The following is a 22,036-nucleotide window of genomic DNA, read 5'->3' on the forward strand; positions in this document are numbered from 1 at the left end:
TTATGAGTATGGCCAATGTTACAGAAATGGTACTAGGCAGTGCTATAATATACAATGGAAGGAGCTCTCTTGGACCCAGGTTCTTGGAAGTATTTCTTCATAAAATGATGTTGAAACTGAGATTTGAAGAATGAATAGATGTTAATAGGCAAAGCATAAAGGACAAATGTTTCAAACAGAATAATCAGCTGGTGCAAAGCCTCAAGATGAGAAAGAGTGAATTTTTCAAGCAAGCAAAAGAAAACCAAACTGCCTCTGGAATTGCAAGCAAGGGCATATTGTCCTCTGAGGCTGGAGAGGAGGATGGGGGCTAGGTCTTAGATAGCCTGATAAATCTTGAAAAAGGATCTGTACTCTAAAAACTACAGAACACTTAAGAGTTTGTATTTTATTTTAAGAGTAGTGGTAAGTGTGTGAAGGGTCTTAAGGAGAAGAATCATATGCTTAGATTTTATATTTTAAAAAAATCTGGAGCACCTGGGGGGCTCACTCTGTTAAATGTCAGACTCTTGATTTCAGCTCATGTTATGATCTCAGGGTTGTGAGATCAGACCATATGATGGACTCTGAGCTAAGCATGGAGCCTGCTTGATATTCTCTCTCTTTCTCTCTCCCTCTCTCTCTCTTTGTCTCTCTCCACCCTTCTACCTGCACATGCATATGCATACCTATGTTCTCTCTGTCAAAAAAATCTCTCATTCTTAATTTAGATAAGAATGAAAGCAAACAAGATTTAAAGTGTGAAGACACATAGGTAACTTAATATTCTATTTGAAAAATGATGTGTGAAGTCTTAGACAAGACCGGTGACATTTGGAAGAAAACAAGGGGACATATTTAAGAAATGTTTAGATGTTTAGCATTTGCAGATTTATTGAATAGTAGGGGTTTGGGAAGGGAGGAGTCCAGTATTACTCCTAGATTTTGCATTGAGGAACCAAGTTAATATTGGTGCCACTTATTTTGACGAGGGACCTGAAAAAGCAGCAAGTTTGAGGATGAGATGATTTTAGGTTCAGATTTGGTGAGTGGGAGATGCCCTTGAAGCAAGAAATAATACTCCTTGAAGCCTCTAGCTGAGTTGGTAATTAAAGCCAGGGGAATGGATGCTACCTAGGGATAGAATATGGAGTGAGAAAAAGCCAAATATGCAATTTGAGGAACACTGAGTTTGGTGATAGAGTGGATGAGAGAACCCAAGCAAACTGATACTGGGAAGGAATTCACAAAAAGTAGGAGGAAAAACAGGAGACTGTAGTGTCTCAGAAGCCCAGTGAAATATTTGAAAGTGGGAATGGTTAACAATGATCAAGTAAAGAACTTCCCATCCAGATGAATACCAAAACGTTAAACGAAGTATTAATAATTAATGTATGTGGAGGACACAGGGATGTTATTGGATGTTCCTGGAGAAACACTGGACAAAAAATATAGGCATTAGTTTCCTTAATTGAGCAGATTTTATTTAGAGAGCAGTAGAAACAGATACATGAAAAAGTTATGTGTAATTTTAATAAGGTGTTTATTCCAAATGTAAAAACACTCAGTTAAACTGAATATGCCTTACCATTTTTGGCTTGACATTTATCCAAAGCTATCAAACTCGGATATATAAACTCTTGGGGAGTTGCTTTATCTGACCAAGAAACGATATTCAAAGAATTCAGGGCCTTTAAATACACATCTTGGGTGATTAGTCTCCTTTGGAACAGCCATTATTTCTATGCATTTAAAAAATAAACCAGGTGATTTGATTGAATATGGAAAGACTGCATTTTTAGGATAATAGAGAGGTAGAAAAAACTATTAAAAAGCTCTGGTTTGTATTTATCTAAAGTATTGATAATGTTAAGAAAATTCTCTCCCTTCTTAAAATCACTCAAATCTAAACACAAAACTAAACAGCATCCTAAACTGACAAAGTCAGGTTTGTGTTTGGGGTTTAACATAAATAACACATAATTGATTTTGTTCTTATTTTAAGTTAAACTAAAATTAAAATAGGAATTACAACACAGAATTCATTGATTTTAATTTACTCAAGTCACATTTTATCTATTAAATCTCTAAATTTACTATGAGATATATTTATCATTTTTGAGGTATTAATTTATAATTGAGAATAAATACAATTAGCAGGTCCCAGAAAATGTCACCCAGAAAATGGTATTTGAATGTTAAATTAACTCCTAAAAATCAGCTCAGTTTTCTATTCTCATCATTCCTCATGATGGAAGTAGGTGAAGTCAGTTTATTCTCTGTGGTTAGCAAAATAAAATCACCCTTGATTCAATAATCAGTTTCTACAGGTGGACCTTTGTTGAACTATTTCTCCAAATAATAGTTCTTACCATAGTAACAATGACAGTCACGTGAATTGCGGTGTTCCTGGTGAACCTGCAGCATGTTGTATGTAGATCTGCTCCATTCATTATGAGATCCCATGAAGACCCACAATCCTTTTGGCCAGTCTTCTCATGGCCACTCTCATGTCTTTGTTTCTTAATGTATAGATGGCAGGATTCAAGAGGGGTGTGATAGCGAAGTCCACAATGAATAAATACTTATCCAGTGATGTTGTAGGGAAAGGCCACACATAGAGAAACATGCATGGCATAAAAAACAAAATCACTACAGTGATGTGAGCTGACAGTGTGACAAATGCTTTGGATAAATCCCCTGAAGAACGTTTCCAGACAGTGACCAAAATGAAGATATAGGATATAATTAAAGAGAAGAAGGTAGCCATGGATATAAACCCACTGTTAGCAATGATTACAAACTCTAGCTTATAAGTGTCTACACAAGCAAGTTTCATGACCCGAGGAAAATCACAGTAAAAACTATCTACTTCATTAGGGCCACAAAAGGGCAAGTTTATGACAAAAACAAACTGAGATACAGCATGAACTATCCCCACTATCCAGGCAGCCGCTACAAAGGAGACACACATTTTAGAGCTCATGATGGTCAGGTAGTGGAGAGGCTTACAGATTGCAGTGTACCGGTCATATGCCATGGCTATGAGCAGCACCATCTCAACTCCACCCATGACATGAATAAAAAATATCTGTATCATGCATTTTGGAAAGGAAATGATGTTGTGGTCAGTGAAAAGATCAGAGATCATTTTGGGGACTGTAGTAGATGATAAACCTAGATCAAGTAGGGAGAGATTGGCCAGTAAGAAGTACATGGGGGTGTGTAAATGACAGTCAATAATTACCGTGAACACAATGAAGAGGTTTCCTAAGATAATTCCCACATAGAACACAGAGAAGAATAAAAAGAGAAAAAGGTGCATGTCCCATGAATTTGAAAGTCCAATCAATACAAATTCAGATACCACAGAGTCATTTGCTGCATCCATTGGCTCAATCAGTAGAGAAGATGCTGAAGTATTCTGAGGGTAGAAAGTAAGGAAGAACTGAGAACTATGGGAACTGAACATTGATATGTTGTTTGCCTATCAATGCTTTTGTAGGAACTATGCTGCAAATGCCAAAATGTACTATTGGAAAACATACAGAGAGGGCAGGTGAAAGGAAGATAAATGAGTAGGAGAAATGAGATAATCAAAAGTTAGACTGGAGAGAGAAGGAAACAATATTATTTAGAAATATGGAGGAATTAAGAGCAAAAAAAAAATACCTTCTGGTAGCGAGCCTCTTTACCATGCTCATTGTGCTTATTTAGTCTTTTTCATATATATTCAAGAAAATAGCTTTTGTATCATGAATAGTCAGCCATACTTTGAATATTCAAAGTTAATCACAGTTGTATACATATATTCTAATAGAATGTACTCTCTGATTATTCTTTTACTTACACTTGTGAGATCTCAGGCATTAATCACTCATAGAGAATAGTCACCAGACAATGAGTGAAAGAGTGTTGAATCTAAGAGGAATGCTTACACAAAATGAAAAGGCTTAGTATTCTGATAGTTCACAATACTTGTGACTGCAATGAATCACTTGGAGAAATACACTTTAAATCAAGTGACCCTCCTGACCCCAAAGACAGTGTCAGAAAACACAGAAAAAGGGCTTCTCAGTACTTTGGTAGGATTGAGAGATTTTGTACTCTTGAGAGGTCTATTCTAGGATTAATGAGTTCTTAATCATTAATGTGTAATGAGTAAGAACTCATTGAGTAATGTGTAATGAGTAATGTGTAATGCAATTCAAGCACAGAAGTGAGAGATCATGGAGTCTTCACTGAGATAAAATATTTAGTCAATGTACACTAAGAGCATGTAAAAACTACAGGATCCCAAAGAGTCATTAAAGTTAAAGGTTAAAGTTTAGTTAAAGTTTAGTTCAGCTAAAATGCTATTTGAAGGTGAGTAAAATTGTTATAATAATTTTTTCAAAGGGAGTATCTATTATCACTATGGATAAGTAGAAAAGTTGGAGATGTATATACATATGCATAAAGTACATGTTGGGATTCATTCATTATTTAATCTAAAGTGAAAAATTAAAAACACATTTAAAAGAAGATATGAGAAGACGTGCATAAAGGGGAATTTGATAAGATTAATATTTGAGTGAGTGTGCTATTATAAATGGTGCAAATTTAAATTTGTTGACATGTTCACTATATTGTAAAGCAACAAAAATTTTTTACAATTATGTATTATATGATATGCTCTTTATAAGTATACACTACAAAAATATGTAAATATATACATCAACATCTCAAGATCACTGGATAATGACATTTGAGGTAATTTTAATATTGGAAAGATTGATCATGTATATTTTTATTTTTCTAAGTTGGCCATGTGTTTGTAATAAAAATTATGAAAAGGTGGAAATAGATCATAAATACAGAGAGGAAACTGGTGGTTGCCAGAGACAAGGGTGGCAGAGGGTTGGACAAAGAGGAATGAAGGGAGCGGGAGGTATAGGCTTCCAATTGTGAAATGAATAAGTCATGGGGATGGAATGTACAGCATAGAGAATATAGTTGATGGTATTATAAGAGTGTTAGATGGTAACACATTGTAGTCATACTTGTGAACATAGTAATATATATATTATATAAAACACATATATATATGACAATGGAATGTGACTCAGCCATCAGAAAAGATGAATACCCACCATTTACATCGACATGGTTGGAACTGGAGAGTATTATGCTGGATGAAATAAGTCAATCGATAAAGACAATTATCATATGGTTTCTATGAATAGCTACACTCCAAAAAATCAGGCAATCTAGAAGAAATGGACACATTTCTGGAAAACCACAAACTACCAAAATGCAACAAGAAGAAATAGAGAATCTGAACAGGCCAATAACCAGGGAGGAAATTGAAGCAGTCATCAAAAATCTCCCAAGACACAAAAGTACAGGGCCAGATGGCTTCCCTGGGAAATTCTATCAAACGTTTAAAGAAGAAACCATACCTATTCTACTAAAGCTGTTTGGAAAGATAGAAAAGAGGTGGAGTACTTCCAAACTCATTCTACGAGGTCAGCATCACCTTAATCCCAAAACCAGACAAAGACCCCACCACAAAAGAGAACTATAGACCAATATCCCTGATGAACATGGATGCAAAAATTCTCAACAAGATACTAGCCAATAGTATACAATAGTACATTAAGAAAATTATTCACCATGACCAAGTGGGATTTATCCCTGGGATGCAAGGCTGCTTCAACACTCGTAAAACAATCAATGTGATTCATCATATCAGCAAGAGAAAAACCAAGAACCATATGATCCTCTCATTAGAGGCAGAGAAAGCATTTGACAAAATACAGCATCCATTGCTGATCAAAACTCTTCAGAGTGTAGGGATAGAGGGGACATTCTTTAACATCTTAAAAGCCATCTACGAAAAAGCCACAGCCAATATAATTCTCAATGGGGAAGCACTGCGGGCCTTTCCCCTAAGGTCAGGAACAAGACAGGGATGTCCACTCTCACCACTGCTGTTCAACATAGTACTAGAAGTTCCTAGCCTCAGCAATCAGACAACAAAAAGACATTAAAGGCATTCAAATTGGCAAAGAAGAAGTCAAACTCTCCCACTTCACCGATGACATGATACTGTACGTAGAAAACCCAAAAGCCTCCACCCCAAGATTGCTAGAACTCATACAGCAATTTGGCAGTGCAACAGGATACAAAATCAATGCCCAGAGAAATCAGTATCATTTCTATACACTAACAATGAGACTGAAGAAAGAGAAATTAAGGAGTCAATCGCACTTACAATTGCGCCCAAAAGCATAAGATACCTAGGAATAAACCTAACCAAAGAGGTAAAGGATCTATACCCTCAAAACTATAGAACACTTCTGAAAGAAATTGAGGAAGACACAAAGAGATGGAAAAATATTCCATGCTCATGGATTGGCAGAATTAATATTGTGAAAATGTCAATGTTACCCAGGGCAATTTGCACATTTAATGCAATCCCTATCAAAATACCATGGACTTTCTTCAGAGAGTTGGAAAAAATTATTTTAGGATTTGTGTGGAATCAGAAAGACCCCAAATAGCCAGGAGAATTTTAAAAAAGAAAACCATATCTGGGGGCATCACAATGCCAGATTTCAGGTTGTACTACAAAGCTGTGGTCATCAAGACAGTGTGGTACTGGCACAAAAACAGACACAAAGATCAATGGAACAGAATAGAGAACCCATAAGTGGACCCTGAACTTTATGGTCAACTAATATTCGACAAAGGAGGAAAGACTATCCACTGGAAGAAAGACAGTCTCTTCAATAAATGGTGCTGGGAAAATTGGACATCCACATGCAGAAGAATGAAACTAGACCACTCTCTTTCACCATACACAAAGATAAACTCAAAATGGATGAAAGATCTAAATGTGAGACAAGATTCCATCAAAATCCTAGAGGAGAACATAGGCAACATCCTTTTTGAACTCGGCCACAGTAACTTCTTGCAAGATACATGCACGAAGGCAAAAGAAACAAAGCAAAAATGAACTATTGGGACTTCATCAAGATAAGAAGCTTTTGTACAACAAAAGATACAGTCAACAAAACTAAAAGACAACCTACACAATGGGAGAAGATATTTGCAACTTACGTATCAGATAAAGGGCTAGTTTCCAAGATCTATAAAGAACTTATTAAACTCAACACCAAAGAAACAAACAATCCAATCATGAAATGGGCAAAAGACATGAACAGAAATCTCACAGAGGAAGACATAGACATGGCCAACAAGCACATGATAAAATGCTCTGCATCACTTGCCATCAGGGAAATACAAATCAAAACCACAATGAGATCCCACCTCACACCAGTGAGAAGGGGGAAATTAACAAGGCAGGAAACCACAAATGTTGGAGAGGATGTGGAGAAAAGGGAACCCTCTTGCACTGTTGGTGGGAACGTGAACTGGTGCAGCCACTCTGGAGAACTGTGTGGAGGTTCCTCAAAGAGTTAAAAATAGATTTGCCTTATGACCCAGCAATTGCACTGCTGGGCATTTATCCCAAAGATACAGATGCAATGAAATGCCAGGACATCTGCAACCCGATGTTTATAGCAGCGATGTCGACAATAGCCAAACTGTGGAAGGAGCCTCGGTGTCCGTCAACAGATGAATGGATAAAGAAGATGTGATTTATGTATACAATGGAATATTAGCCATTAGAAATGACAAATACCCACCATTTGGTTCGACGTGGATGGAACGTGAGGGTATTATGCTGAGTGAAGTAAGTCAATCGGAGAAGGACAAACATTATATGGTCTCATTCATTTGGAGAATATAAATAATAGTGAAAGGGAATAAAGGGGAAAGGAAGAAAAAATAAGTGGGAAATATCAGAAAGGGAGACAGATCATGAAAGACTCCTAACTGTGGGAAACGAACTAGGAGTGGTTGAAGGGGAGGTGGGCGGGGGGGGTGGGCGTGACTGAAAGGGCACTTGACGGGATGAGCACTGGGTGTTATTCTGTATGTTGACAAATTGAACACCAATAAAAAATAAATTTATTAAAAATAAAAATAAAAAGTAAAAATATCATATGGTTTCATTCACATGTGGAATATAAGAAATACTGCAGAGGACCATAAGGGAAGGGAGGGAAAAGTGGGAAGAAATCAGAGAGGGAGATAAATCATGAGAGATTGTTTTTTTTAATAATAAATTTATTTTTTATTGGTGTTCAATTTGCCAACATACAGAATAACACCCAGTTCTCATTAACTCTGAGAAACAAACTGAGGGTTGCTGAACAGGGAGCTGGGTGGAGGGATGAGGGTAACTGGGTGATAGGCACTAAGGAGAGCATGTGGTGTGATGAGCACTGGCTATTATATGCAACTGATGAATTATTGAAACTATCATCTGAAACTAATTATGTACTACATAGTGGCTAATTGAGTTTAAATAAAATATTTTAGCTACACAAATAAAATATATGTATATATGAAATGAAGGTGAATTCAAATAAGTTAAAAAATTTTAGTTGTTTTTTGTTCTTTGAAAATGTTAAAGCATCAGAAATTCTTTGGAGCTAAATTCTCAAAAGAGATAGTTGCTATCCTTGCTGGATATTTTGACTTTAACATTCAGAACATAGGAACCTTTTTAAGTAGGTAATGCAGAAAATCAGATAGAACTTAGGTCTTTCAAATTTAGTGATTGAAAATTCTATCTCCTTCAGGGGCAAGATCACTTATAACCAAACTAAAACTGAAAACACAAGGAAGCAAAGCTGTCCAAAACTCATTTTGCCAATGTCCTGTCATTGTATCATATTCATGATTTTTTAAAATTTCTCCTCTTAATCATCTTAACTTGCTTCTAATAGAGGTCCTTTTCACAACTGATGGACATTAATTCTATTAAGTCATATTCATTCTTATCATTATCCCTCTACTTCTTGACTCAGTCATTGGCTAATATCATCAAAAGCTTTGTCAGATATGCCAAGTGGAGGGAACTGACTCACTCCAGCATTCCCTGGATGAGGGCAAAGAATCATTTCCATTTATGTGGTCTGTTAGAAGCATGAGTGGGAATTGGGTGGGCAAGACATATTTAACATATTTGATCCTCACAATAGGAAACATGGAATATCACATAAGATGGTGAAGGGAGTGGTGATGGATGCAAGATCCTTGCGATATTAATCCACCAAAGGGACAGCAAAATTGTTAATTCTTTCAGAAATCTCTTTCTTAGATAATAATTTAATTTTGCAATTACAATAGTAAGAATAGTGTTCAAAAAGTATGGAATAACTAGTGACAGAAGGGAAGTATACAAGTGGAAAAGAAACAGAAAGTAGAATGAGAGTATAAGAAGAGAGAGTTTATTGTGGTATTGCTCAACATTAGGAGCATTTTTTTTTACCCACCTGTTCTGTTCTAAGGTGTGCAGCAGCGTTTGTAGAAACTCAAAAATTTTCATTTCTACTTTGTAGTATAGTCACATCCAAGACAAAATATATGTTTCTTCCCAATGAGAATACAGTTAATTAGTAGTAGTAGGTGTTAGTGACCCATTGATGTTTCTCAGATCTCTAATAACTAGCCTTTTATTGATTCCTCCTGGGAACCAGGTCTGTGAGTCATGTTAATTTTCCCAAGAGAAAAAAATATCAGAAGAGTTACTTGGTGATGAGAGTTTTTATTTATTTATTATTTTATTTATTTATTCATGAGAGAGAGAGAGAGAGAGAGAGAGAGAGAGAGAGGCAGAAACACAGAGGGAGAGGGAGAGAAGCAGGTTCCACGCAGCGAGGCCGACACGGGACTGGATCCCTAGTCTCCAGGATCACACCACGGCGGAAGGCTGCGCCAAACCGCTGGGCCACGGGGACTTCCGGGTGATGAGAGTTTTTTTTTTTGTAAAAAAAGATCAGTGTTTGAATATCTCCTGTATATTAGACAATATAACATGGTGGATGGGCAGAAAATAAGTATCATTTAAATCAGGAAATGTGGAAATGTGAGCCTACTTAGATATGCTGGTTTGGGAAGAGTGAGAAGTCTTCCACAATTATTGCAGATGCCTTTATTTATGGAATGGGAGAGTTGAGCCATATGTATAAATTTTTTTTTTCCAGAACAAGCAAGAGGCTTTATGCAAGGGTGGTATTCTCATAAGCATTCATGATTCTTTCCCATTCAAAATGGTTTATATCTTACTTATTCCAAACTCTATCATGTAACACTAAAAATGTATTGAATGGACAAATGAATAAATAAATATCTTTGTGAAACTATTCTATTCTTTAATCATATTGGATTCTAACCAGACAAAAGTGGTATGGGACCGTGATGAACTGTTGAACAAAAGAAAAAAGCTTATAAATGTTATTCTAGATTGAGAGTTGAAAAATTATATATTTTTTATTTTTTTATTTATTTTTATTTTTTTAAATTTATTTTTTATTGGTGTTCAATTTACTAACATACAGAATAACCCCGATGTTTATAGCAGCAATGGCCACGATAGCCAAACTGTGGAAGGAGCCTCGGTGTCCAACGAAAGATGAATGGATAAAGAAGATGTGGTTTATGTATACAATGGAATGTTACTCAGCTATTAGAAATGACAAATACCCACCATTTGCTTCAACGTGGATGGAACTGGAGGGTATTATGCTGAGGGAGTTGAAAAATTATAACCCATAGGCCAAGTTTGCATCACTGCCTGTTCCTAAAAAAAACCCAAAACAAAACATAACTAATGAACAAATTCATTTTAGTTATAGGATATGAAATATAGAAAATTTAGTATCATTTCTGTACACTGACAACATATTTTCTGAAAAAGAAATAACAAAATCAAGCCCATTCTACAATAGCATCAAAAATACCATAAAATGCTTGGGAATTAATTTTACCAAACAGGTGAAAAATCACTACTTCAGAAACTATAAGACATTTCTGGGGAAAAAAGGACAAATAAATGGAAAGTTATTCTGTATTCATGGATTAAAAGAATTAGTATTGTTGAAATTTCCATAGTATTGAATGCTAACTGTAAATTTGATGAAACATCTATTAAGATTCCAATAGCATTTTTTTTTACAGAGTAGAAAAAACACTCCTAAGATTTATATGGAACCTGAAGAGCCTGAATAGTTAAATCTTGGGAAAGAAAGCAGGAGGCATCAATCTTCCTGATTTCAAGCTATTTATGAAGCTATAGTAATTGCAACAGGATAGTACTGGCATAGAAACAGATAAATAAAACAATGGACCAGAACTCAGACCTCAGAAATAAAGACAGAGTTAGGAGTCTTTCATGTTCTGTCTCCCTTTCTGATATTTCCCATTCATTTTTCTCCTTTCCCCTTTATTCCCTTTCACTATTTTTTATATTCCCCAAATGAATGAGATCATATGATGTTTATCCTTCCCCGATTCACTTGTTTCACTCAGCATAATACCCTCCAGTTCCATCCATGTCGAAGCAAATGGTGGGTATTTGTCGTTTCTAATGGCTGAGGAATATTCCATTGTATACTAGGGGTGGTGGAAAGGGAGGTGGGCAGGGGGTGGCGGTAACTAGGTGACGGGCACTGAGGGGGGCACTTGATGGGATGAGCACTGGGTGTTATTCTATATGTTGGCAAATTGAATACCAATAAAAAATAAATTTATTTTAAAAAAAAGCACTTGGAAAAAAAAGAAAGAAAGCCAAGCATATACATTCAACTACTATTTGAAATAAGAACCAAGAATATTCAATGAAAAAAAGTCTCTTATACATATGCTGTGCTAATTGGGTATTCTTATGTAAAAGAATGAAACTAGACCCCTATGCTACAACATTCTTTTTATGTATATTTTTAAATTAATTCTTAAATTAATTTAAAATAGATTACCTGAAACCATTAAATTCCTAAAAGAAAACTTAGGAAGGAGGAGGGGCAAGAAGGCGGAAGAGTAGGGTCCCCAAATCACCTATCCCCACCAAATTACCTAGATAACCTTCAACTCGTCCTGAAAATCTACGAATTCGGCCTGAGATTTAAAGAGAGACCATCTGGAACGCTACAGTGAGAAGAGTTCGCGCTTCTATCAAGGTAGGAAGACAGGGAAAAAGAAATAAAGAATCAAAAGGCCTCCAGGGGGAGGGGCCCGCGAGGAGCCAGGCTGAGGCCGGGGCGAGTGTCCCCAGGACAGGAGAGCCCCGTCCCGGAGACGCAGGAGCTGCACCAACCTTCCCGGGCGGAAAGGGGCTCGCGGGGAGGTGGAGCAGGACCCAGGAGGGCGGGGATGCCCTCGGGCTCCCGGGGACACTAACAGACACCTGCCCCCCCGGGAGATGCGCCGAGCTCCCTAAGGGCTGCAGGGCGCACGGCGGGACCCGGAGCGGCTCGGGGGGCTCGGGGGCGGCTCCGCGGAGGGGGCTGCGGGGCGGGGGCAGCTCGGGGGGCTCGGGGGCGGCTCCGCGGAGGGGGCTGCGGGGCGGGAGCAGCTCGGGGGGCTCGGGGGCGGCTCCGCGGAGGGGGCTGCGGGGGGGAGCAGCTCGGGGGGCTCGGGGGCGGCTCCACGGAGGGGGCTGCGGGGCGGGGGCAGCTCGGGGGGCTCGGGGCGGCTCCACAGAGGGGGCTGCGGGGCTGGAGCACGAATCCAACAGCGCAGGCACCGGAGCACGAGGCACCGGGACACAGCCCAGGATCCAGCCTCCCCCGGGACAGGCAGAGGCCAGGAGGGCCCAGGACAGCGAGGACGCTCCTGCCCCGAGCTGAGCAGATCAGCGACCCGCCCTGGAGCCTCCAGGCCCTACAGACTGAGAGCTCCGGAGTTACTGCGGGAGCTGACTCCAGGGCTCCAGAGCTAGCCCCTCCACTGCGGTTCCTCCTGGGGCCTCACTGGGTGAACAACCCCCACTGAGCCCTGCACCAGGCAAGGGGTTGAGCAGCTCCCCCAAGTGCTAACACCTGAAAATCAGCACAACAGGCCCCTCCCCCAGTAGACCAGCTAGACGGACAAGTTCCAGGGGAAGTCAAGGAACTTAAGTATACAAAATCAGAAGATACTCCCCCGTGTGTTTTTTTTTTCTTTTTGATTTCTGTTTGCTTCCCCCATCCTTTTTTTTTCCTTTCTTTCTTTTTCTTTCTCTTTTTCTTTTTTCTTTTTCTCTTTTCTTTCCTTCTTTCTCTCCTCTCTTTTTCTCCTTTTCCCAATACAACTTGTTTTTGGCCACTCTGCACTGAGCAAAATGACTAGAAGGAAAAGCTCACCTCAAAAGAAAGAATCAGAAACAGTCCTCTCGGGATCCCTGGGTGGCGCAGCGGTTTGGCGCCTGCCTTTGGCCCAGGGCGCGATCCTGGAGACCCGGGATCGAATCCCACGTCGGGCTCCCGGTGCATGGAGCCTGCTTCTCCCTCTGCCTATGACTCTGCCTCTCTCTCTCTCTCTCTGTGACTATCATAAATAAATAAATAAATAATAAAAAAAAAAAAAAAAAGAAACAGTCCTCTCTCCCACAGAGTTACAAAATCTGGATTACAATTCAATGTCAGAAAGCCAATTCAGAAGCACTATTACAAAGCTACTGGTGACTCTAGAAAAAAGCATAAAGGACTCGAGAGACTTCATGACTGCAGAATTTAGATCCAATCGGGAAGAAATTAAAAATCAACTGAATGAGATGGAATCCAAACTAGAAGTCCTAACGACCAGGGTTAACGAGGTGGAAGAACAGGTGAGTGACATAGAAGACAAGTTGATGGCAAAGAGGGAAACTGAGGAAAAAAGATACAAACAAAAGACCATGCAGATAGATTAAGGGAAATAACGACAGCCTGAGGAAGAAAAACCGACGTAATTGGGGTGCTTGAGGGTGCCGAAAGGGCCAGAGGGCCAGAATATGTATTTGAACAAATCATAGCTGAAATCTTTCCTAATCTGGGAAGGGAAACAGGCATTCAGATACAGGAAATAGAGATATCCCCCCCCTTAAAATGAATAAAAACCGTTCAACACCTCGACATTTAATAGTGAAGCTTGCAAATTCCAAAGATAAAGAGAAGATCCTTAAAGCAGCAAGAGACAAGAAATCCCTCATTTTATGGGGAGGAGTATTAGGGTAAGAGCAGACCTCTCCACAGAGACCTGGAAGGCCAGAAAGGGCTGACAGGATATTCAGGGTCCTAAATGAGACGAACATGCAACCAAGAATACTTTATCCAGAAAGGCTCTCATTCAAAATGGAAGGAGAGACACAGAGCTTCCAAGACAGGCAGGAACTGAAAGAATATGTGACCTCCAAACCAGCTCTGCAAAAAATTTTAAGGGGAACTCTTAAAATTCCCCTTTAAGAAGAAGTTCAGTGCAACAATCCACAAAAACAAGGACTGAATAGATATCATGATGACACTAAACTCATATCTTTCAATAGTAACTCTGAATGTGAACGAGCTTAATGACCCCATCAAAAGGCTCAGGGTGTCAGACTGGATAAAAAAAGCAGGACCCATCTATTTGCTGTCTACAAGAGACTCATTTTAGACAGAAGGACCTAAATCCTGAAAATAAAAGGTTGGAGAACCATCTTCCATTCAAATGGTCCTCAAAAGAAAGCAGGGGTAGCCATCCTTATATCAGATAAACTAAAATTTACCCCGAAGACTGTAGTGAGAGATGAAGAGGGACACTATATCATACTTAAAGGATCTATCCAACGAGAGGACTTAACAATCCTCAATAAATATGCCCCAAATGTGGGAACTGCCAAATATATCAATCAATTAATAACCAAAGTTAAGACATACTTAGATAATAATACACTTATACTTGGTGACTTCAATCTAGCGCTTTCTACACTCGATAGGTCTTCTAAACACAACATCTCCAAAGAAACGAGAGCTTTAAATGATACACTGGACCAGATGGATTTCACGGATATCTACAGAACTTTACATCCAAACTCAACTGAATACACATTCTTGTCAAGTGCACATGGAACTTTCTCCAGAATAGACCACATACGGGGTCACAAATCAGGTCTGAACTGATACCAAAAGATTGCAATCATCCCCTGCATATTCTCAGACCATAATGCCTTGAAACTAGAACTAAATCACAAGAAGTTTGGAAGGCCTTCAAACACGTGGAGGTTAAGGACCATCCTTCTAAAAGATGAAAGAGTCAACCAGGAAATTAAGGAAGAATTAAAAAGATTCATGGAAACTAATGAGAATGAAGATACAACCATTCAAAATCTTTGGGATGCAGCAAAAGCAGTCCTAAGGGGGAAATACATCGCAATACAAGCATCCATTCAAAAACTGGGAAGAACTCGGGATCCCTGGGTGGCGCAGCGGTTTGGCGCCTGCCTTTGGCCCAGGGCGCGATCCTGGAGACCCAGGATCGAATCCCACATCAGGCTCCCGGTGCATGGAGCCTGCTTCTCCCTCTGCCTGTGTCTCTGCCTCTCTCTCTCTCTCTCTCTCTCTGTGACTATCATAAATAAATAAAAATTAAAAAAAAAAAAAAAAAAAAATTTAAAAAAAAAAAAAAAAAAACAAAAACTGGGAAGAACTCAAATACAAAAGCTAACCTTACACTTAAAGGAGCTAGAGAAAAAACAGCAAATACATCCTACACCCAGCAGAAGAAGAGAGTTAATAAAGATTCGAGCAGAACTCACCGAAATCGAGTCCAGAAGAACTGTGGAAGATATCAACAGAACCAGGAGTTGGTTCTTTGACAGAATTAATAAGATAGATAAACCATTAGCCAGCCTTATTAAAAAGAAGAGAGAGAAGACTCAAATTAATAAAATCATGAATGAGAAAGGAGAGATCACTACCAACACCAAGGAAATACAAACGATTTTAAAAACCTATTATGAACAGCCATACGCCAATAAATTAGGCAATCTGGAAGAAATGGACGCATTTCTGGAAAGCCACAAACTACCAAAACTGGAACAGGAAGAAATAGAAAACCTGAACAGGCCAATAATCAGGGAGGAAATTGAAGCAGTTATCCAAAACCTCCCAAGACACAAAAGTCCAGGGTCAGATGGCTTCCCAGGGGAATTCTATCAAACGTTTAAAGAAGAAACCATACCTATCCTACTAAAGCTGTTTGGAAAGATAGAAAGAGATGGAGTACTTCCAGATCGTTCTATGAGGCCATCATCACCTTAATTCCAAAACCAGACATAGACCCCACCAAAAAGGAGAATTACAGACTTATAACCCTGATGAACATGGATGCAAAAATTCTCAACAAGATACTAGCCAATAGGATCCAACAGCACATTAAGAAAATTATTCACCATGACCAAGTACGATTTATTCCTGGGACTCAAGTCTGGTTCAACACTCGTAAAACAATCAATGTGATTCATCATATCAGCAAGAGAAAAAACAAGGACCATAGGATCCTCTCATTAGATGCAGAGAAAGCATTTGACAAAATACAGCATCCATTCCTGATCAAAAGTCTTCAGAATGTAGGGATAGAGGGAACATTCCTCCACATCTTAAAAGCCATCTACGAAAAGCCCACAGCAAATATCATTCTCAATGGGGATGCACTGGGAGCCTTTCCCCTAAGATCAGGAACAAGACAGGGATGTCCACTCTCACCACTGCTATTCAACATAGTACTGGAAGTCCTAGCCTCAGCAATCAGACAACAAAAGACATTAAAGGCATTCGAATTGGCTTAGAAGAAGTCAAACTCTCCCTCTTCGCTGATGACATGATACTCTACATAGAAAACCCAAAAGCCTCCACCCCAAGATTGCTAGAACTCATACAGCAATTTGGCAGTGTGGAAGGATACAATGTCAATGCCCAGATATCTGTGGCATTTCCATACAGTAACAATAAGACTGAAGAAAGAGAAATTAAAGAGTCAATCCCATTTACAATTGCACTCAAAAGCATAAGATACCTAGGATTAAACCTAAGAAAAGAGGGAAAGGATCTATACCTTAAAAACTACAGAACACTTCTGAAAGAAATTGAGGAAGACACAAAGAGATGGAAAAATATTCCAATATCATGGAGTGGAAGAATTAATATTGTGAAAATGTCGATATTACCCAGGGCAATGTACACATTTAATGCAATTCCTATCAAAATAACGTCTACTTTTTCAGAGAATTGGAACAAATCATCTTAAGATTTGTGTGGAATCAGAAAAGACCCTGAGTAGCCAGGGGAATAATAAAAAAGAAAACCACAGCTGGGGGCATCACAATGCCAGATTTCAGGTTGTACTACAAATTGTGGTCATCAAGACAGTTTGGTACTGGCAAAAAACAGACACATAGATCAATTCAGAAGTGGACCCTCAACTTCATGGTCAACAAATATTCGACAAAGGAGGAAAGACTATCCACTGGAAGAAAGACAGCCTCTTCAATAAATGGTGCTGGGAAAATTGGACATCCTCATGCAAAAGAATGAAATTCGACCATTCTCTTACACTGTACACTTAGATCAAATCAAAATGGATGAAAGATCTAAATGTGAGACAAGATTCCATCAAAATCTTAGAGGAAAACACAGGCAACACTCTTTTATGACTTGGCCTGAGCAACTTCTTGGAAGAACCACCCATGAAGGCAAGAGAAACAAAAGCAAAAATGAACTATTAGGACTTCATCAAGATAAGAAGTTTTTTTCACAGCAAAAGAAGCAGTCAATAAAACTAAAAGACAATCTACAGAATGGGAGAAGATATTTGCAAATGACCTATCAGATAACGGGCTAGTATTCAAGATCTATAAAGAACTTATGAAACTCAACAGCAAAGAAACAGACAGTCCAATCATGAAATGGGCAAATCCCATGAACAGAAATTTGACCAAAGAAGAATACACATGGCCAACACGCAGATGAGAAAATGCTCCACATCACTGTCAACCAGGGAAATACAAATCAAAACCACAATGAGATCCCACCTCACACCAGTGAGAATGTGGAAAATTAACAAGGCAGGAAACAACAAATGTTGGAGAGGATGTGGAGAAAGGGAACCCTGTTGCACTGTTGGTGGGAACGTGAACTGGTTCAGCCACTCTGGAAAACTGCGTGGAGATTCCTCAAAGAGTTAAAAATAGATCTTCCCTATGACCCAGCAATTGCACTGCTGGGGATTTACCCCAAAGATTCAGATGCAGTGAAATTCTGGAACACCTGCACCTCGATGTTTCTAGCAGCAATATCCACAATAGCCAATCTTTGGAAGAATTGAAAGATGAATGGATAAAGAAGATGTGGTTTATGTTTACAGTGGAATATTACTGAGCCATTAGAAATGACAAATACCCACCATTTACTTCAACGTGGATGGACCTGGAGAGTGTTAATGCTGAGTGAAATATGTCAATCGGAAATAGGACAAAATTTGTATGGGCTCTTTCATTTGGGTAATATAAAAATTAGTGAAAGGGAATAAAGGGAAAGGAGAGAAAATGAGTGGAAATATCAGTGAGAGTGACAAAACATGAGAAACACATAACTCTGAGAAATGAAGAAGGGGTAGTGGTAGGGAAGGTGAGCAGTGGGTTGAGGTGACTGGGTGATGGGCACTGAGGAGTCACTTGGCGGGATGAGCACTGGGTGTTATGCTATCAGTTGGCAAATTGAACTCCAATAAAAAATAAAAATAAATTAACCTCAGTGGAAAAAAAAAAGAAAAAAAACAAACAAACAAAAGTTGATACTAATCTAGACCAGGGAACTCTACAAAATTTTTCTCTAAAGGACCAGAGGGTAAATATTTTTTGTTTTGTGAGTCTTATGTCTCTATCACAAATATACAACTCTGCCATTGTTGTGAATGCAACCATGAACAATTCATAAATAAATGGGCATGGCTGTGTTTCAATGAGACTTTATTTACAAAAATAAGTGGTGAGCTGGATTTTACCCACAGGCCATGGTTTGTTGACCACTGAACCAAACCAATCAAAGGAACTGAGAGCTCTAAAGATTGCTTTAGAAAGAGACTTCAAGATAGGTCAAATAATAGAAATGAGCTTCAATCAGATATAAACTCAAATATTCTCATTTATCTTGTCAGATGAAGAATAAAGCAGCCTGATGTAAGAAGAGGCAGGAATATTTTGATATTGATCAATGAGAAAGGCGAGAGCAGAGGAATCATGGCACTATTGGGGAAATTATATCATATCTGACTCTTTATGAGATTCAATGTGAGTTGATAAGTGTATTCTACTAATTCTGAGGCTAAATAAATGCTATGTTCAGTAAAATTTTCTAGAAGTAAAGATTTCCTAAAGTAAGTAATCATGTTTTTATAGATACCAACTGGTTTTGATAGAAAGCCACTGGATTAAAATGGATTTAATTAGGAGTTCTGTATGTCCTTAGGCAAGTCATTCCATCCCTTTGGGTCTCTGCTTCCTTAACAAGTAATGAGAGACTTGTAGTGAATGACTACTTATATGCCTTATAGTGAGAAAATTCTGATTTATTTTTTAGTCTGTTATCACTCTAAAATTTATTAATAATGCTTGCCAGTATTTAATGGTCTACTTAGTTATTTTTATGAATTACTTATCATTTTTAAAGAATAATCACCTGGAAAGTGGTCTATCCATTAAACAAGTCAGCAACCAATTCACTTCAATTGTAAACAAAGTAATAGAAATAAAAGAAATGGCTTCTTGAGGACTTGTCTTAAAATCCCAGATCTAAAAAGTAATAATAAATATCACAGAGGATAAGTGCAAACAAGTAAAGAAATTAAAGGAAGAAAAATAGGTAATAAGTTAGGATATGATAGAAAGAAAGTATATCAGCAATTGTTTCCAGCATCAAAGATTGTCTAGATAATTATGCAGTCCTGTTTGGGGATGGTGATTATATTTTTATTGAGGAATAAGTCCACTTTACATGCAAAAATTAGACACTGAATAAGCTCTCTTGAAAGGTTAAATTTTATTCTGTCCAGTGCTTTTTGCCTTTACTGTTTTCTCTATGACAATTATTTACAAGCATTATCACTTTTAATTCTTACAATAAGCTTATGAAAAAATTACTAGTTTTTTCCCTCTTTTACATAAGAACAAAACATAAGCATACATAGAACAAGAAATTGGCCCAAACCCACACAGCCAAGTTGCAAAGCAATGATTTGAACTCCTCATTTCTCTAGTAAGAAATGCTTTAAATATTATACTACAGTGCTTCGCAAGTCTGAATTTCTCCACAAAGTAACTGCATCAACAAATCAAGTACTTGGAGAGTACATTCTATGTAACTAATAATATTGGATTCAGTGGTAGATCCAAAAATAAGTTTATAATCTATTGAAGCAAATAATAAAATATTTTGAAAAAGAGAATGATCATTAAAGAAAGAACACTTGATTTCTTTGGGGAATATATGGGATGTGAAAATCATTGCACTAGTTTTAGAGTTTTATATTTTAACTTTGTGTCAACTTTATTGAGGTGTAATTTATATACAATAAAATTCTACAATATCAATAAAAAATACCCCAAAGGAAAATTATGCTTTTGAAACAAAATGTGCAGAAGAAATGGTACTATGGAATAGGATTTTTAAACAATTTTTGACTCACTTTTCCCCTTTCTGACTTTACCATTCCAGAAAGCTCTGTTGATTCCTTTGTGAAACAGAATTAAAAAAAAAAACTAATATAGTATTGTGTCAAATGATGGTAATGATGACAATGATAAAGCCAAACATATTCAATAATTACAGTGTGATCTGTAAGTGGTACCTTTACATATTATCTAATTTGAATCTCACAAAATATCTGTAGATGAGAAAAATAAGATCATACTTCTACTACTGACAATATTGAAATTTAGGTAATTGTGAAACTCTTACAAAAATACTTATGAATTCTAGATGCATTCTTTAAAATAAATAAATGACCTCAGGGCATCTGAAACAGTGGGAGCTTTGAGAGAGGAAAATTGATGGAAAGTGATTGCAAGTCATGAGAATAATAGGCAGTACTTTGGCCATTATGGGGAAATTTTGTCTTGCAAGAGTGTGAGGTAGAATTGGATCTTTTTTTATCTGGGACCCTTAGTGAAAGTATACAGAAGAGGGTACATTGGAACATAGAAAAGACCAAAATATCCTCACTGTCCTAGCCTATGAATAGAAAAATTGATTCCTCTTGGGAATTATGATCATAGGATTGTTCACATATGAGTTTGCAGTGTGCATTTATACTCTGCATAGTCAGAAGAGCTTTAACAACAACAAAAAAATCAACATTAGCTATTGGAACACCATACATAGGTCATTGAAATGTGGGGGTCATTTGAAAAAGCAAAGACCAAAACCTTTTTGAATGGTTGCATCCTTAAAACTGACCACAAGGAGTATAGATACAAGTTCAGCTGAAATTGAGTTTATGGCAAATACACAAACACACAAGGAGCCTACCCTCCATAAACAGCAGTCAGCAGAGCAAATAGCAGACTAACTTCCCACTCTCCTCCCAAATCAGCAATAAATCTATTGGATACACATTATGAAGCAAATATATTCAAAATGCTAACCATAAAAAACAAATATAAAAGGAGAAAATGTTGCATCATAAAAGAAAAGCCAGTGACTTCTTATCCTGGGAAAAAAATAGACATACTTTTCCATAGTCTTTCTGCTAATTATAGTCATTGACTGATTTAAATTGATTTATATATAAAGCAAACACTATAGCCCTCTGAAAGTTGGAGAGAAGAAAGTAGACTGCCTAGGGACCCAAGAAATTACATGACATAACAGAAGATGCCAATAACACTGGAACACTAGTGAGAATAGACCAAAAAAGACCCCAACAACAGCCTGTTCATTCTAGCCAAACAACCAGATAGGAGCTGCCTAGAAAGATAAAATATTTTATACAACTTCTCTACTTCAGCCAAACACCACAAAAGAATCTTTGGTCCCATCTAACCTACACCAACAAAGGACAAATGAGTAGCCTAGGCTCCTACTGGCAGCCAAGATGTAACAAGCTACCCCAGCACCCCTGCACACTGAGATGTCAGAGAAGGCCAAGTATGGAAACTGAACTTTCATTT

The 22,036-nt window shown here is 37.9% G+C and overlaps 1 protein-coding gene and 1 long non-coding RNA gene across 2 annotated transcripts in view; both read right to left on the minus strand.

The window, feature by feature from the left end:
- LOC119866823 overlaps positions 1 to 22,036 on the minus strand; it is a 33,620-nt gene that overhangs the window by 3,541 nt on the left and 8,043 nt on the right. The gene's annotated exons all lie outside the window — the stretch shown is intronic.
- OR4G9 (olfactory receptor family 4 subfamily G member 9) lies at positions 2,432 to 3,370 on the minus strand. The gene has a single exon (XM_038579867.1). It carries the CDS (start codon positions 3,368 to 3,370, stop codon positions 2,432 to 2,434), a length of 939 nt encoding a protein of 312 aa, XP_038435795.1.

The sequence above is a fragment of the Canis lupus genome, chromosome 30 (genome assembly GCF_011100685.1).
Source record: "Canis lupus familiaris isolate Mischka breed German Shepherd chromosome 30, alternate assembly UU_Cfam_GSD_1.0, whole genome shotgun sequence".
Taxonomy (NCBI): domain Eukaryota; kingdom Metazoa; phylum Chordata; class Mammalia; order Carnivora; family Canidae; genus Canis; species Canis lupus.

Coding starts and splice junctions, on each gene's coding strand:
- OR4G9 (XM_038579867.1), bottom strand. CDS start 3,370: ATGGATGCAGCAAATGACTCTGTGGTATCTGAATTTGTATTGATTGGA.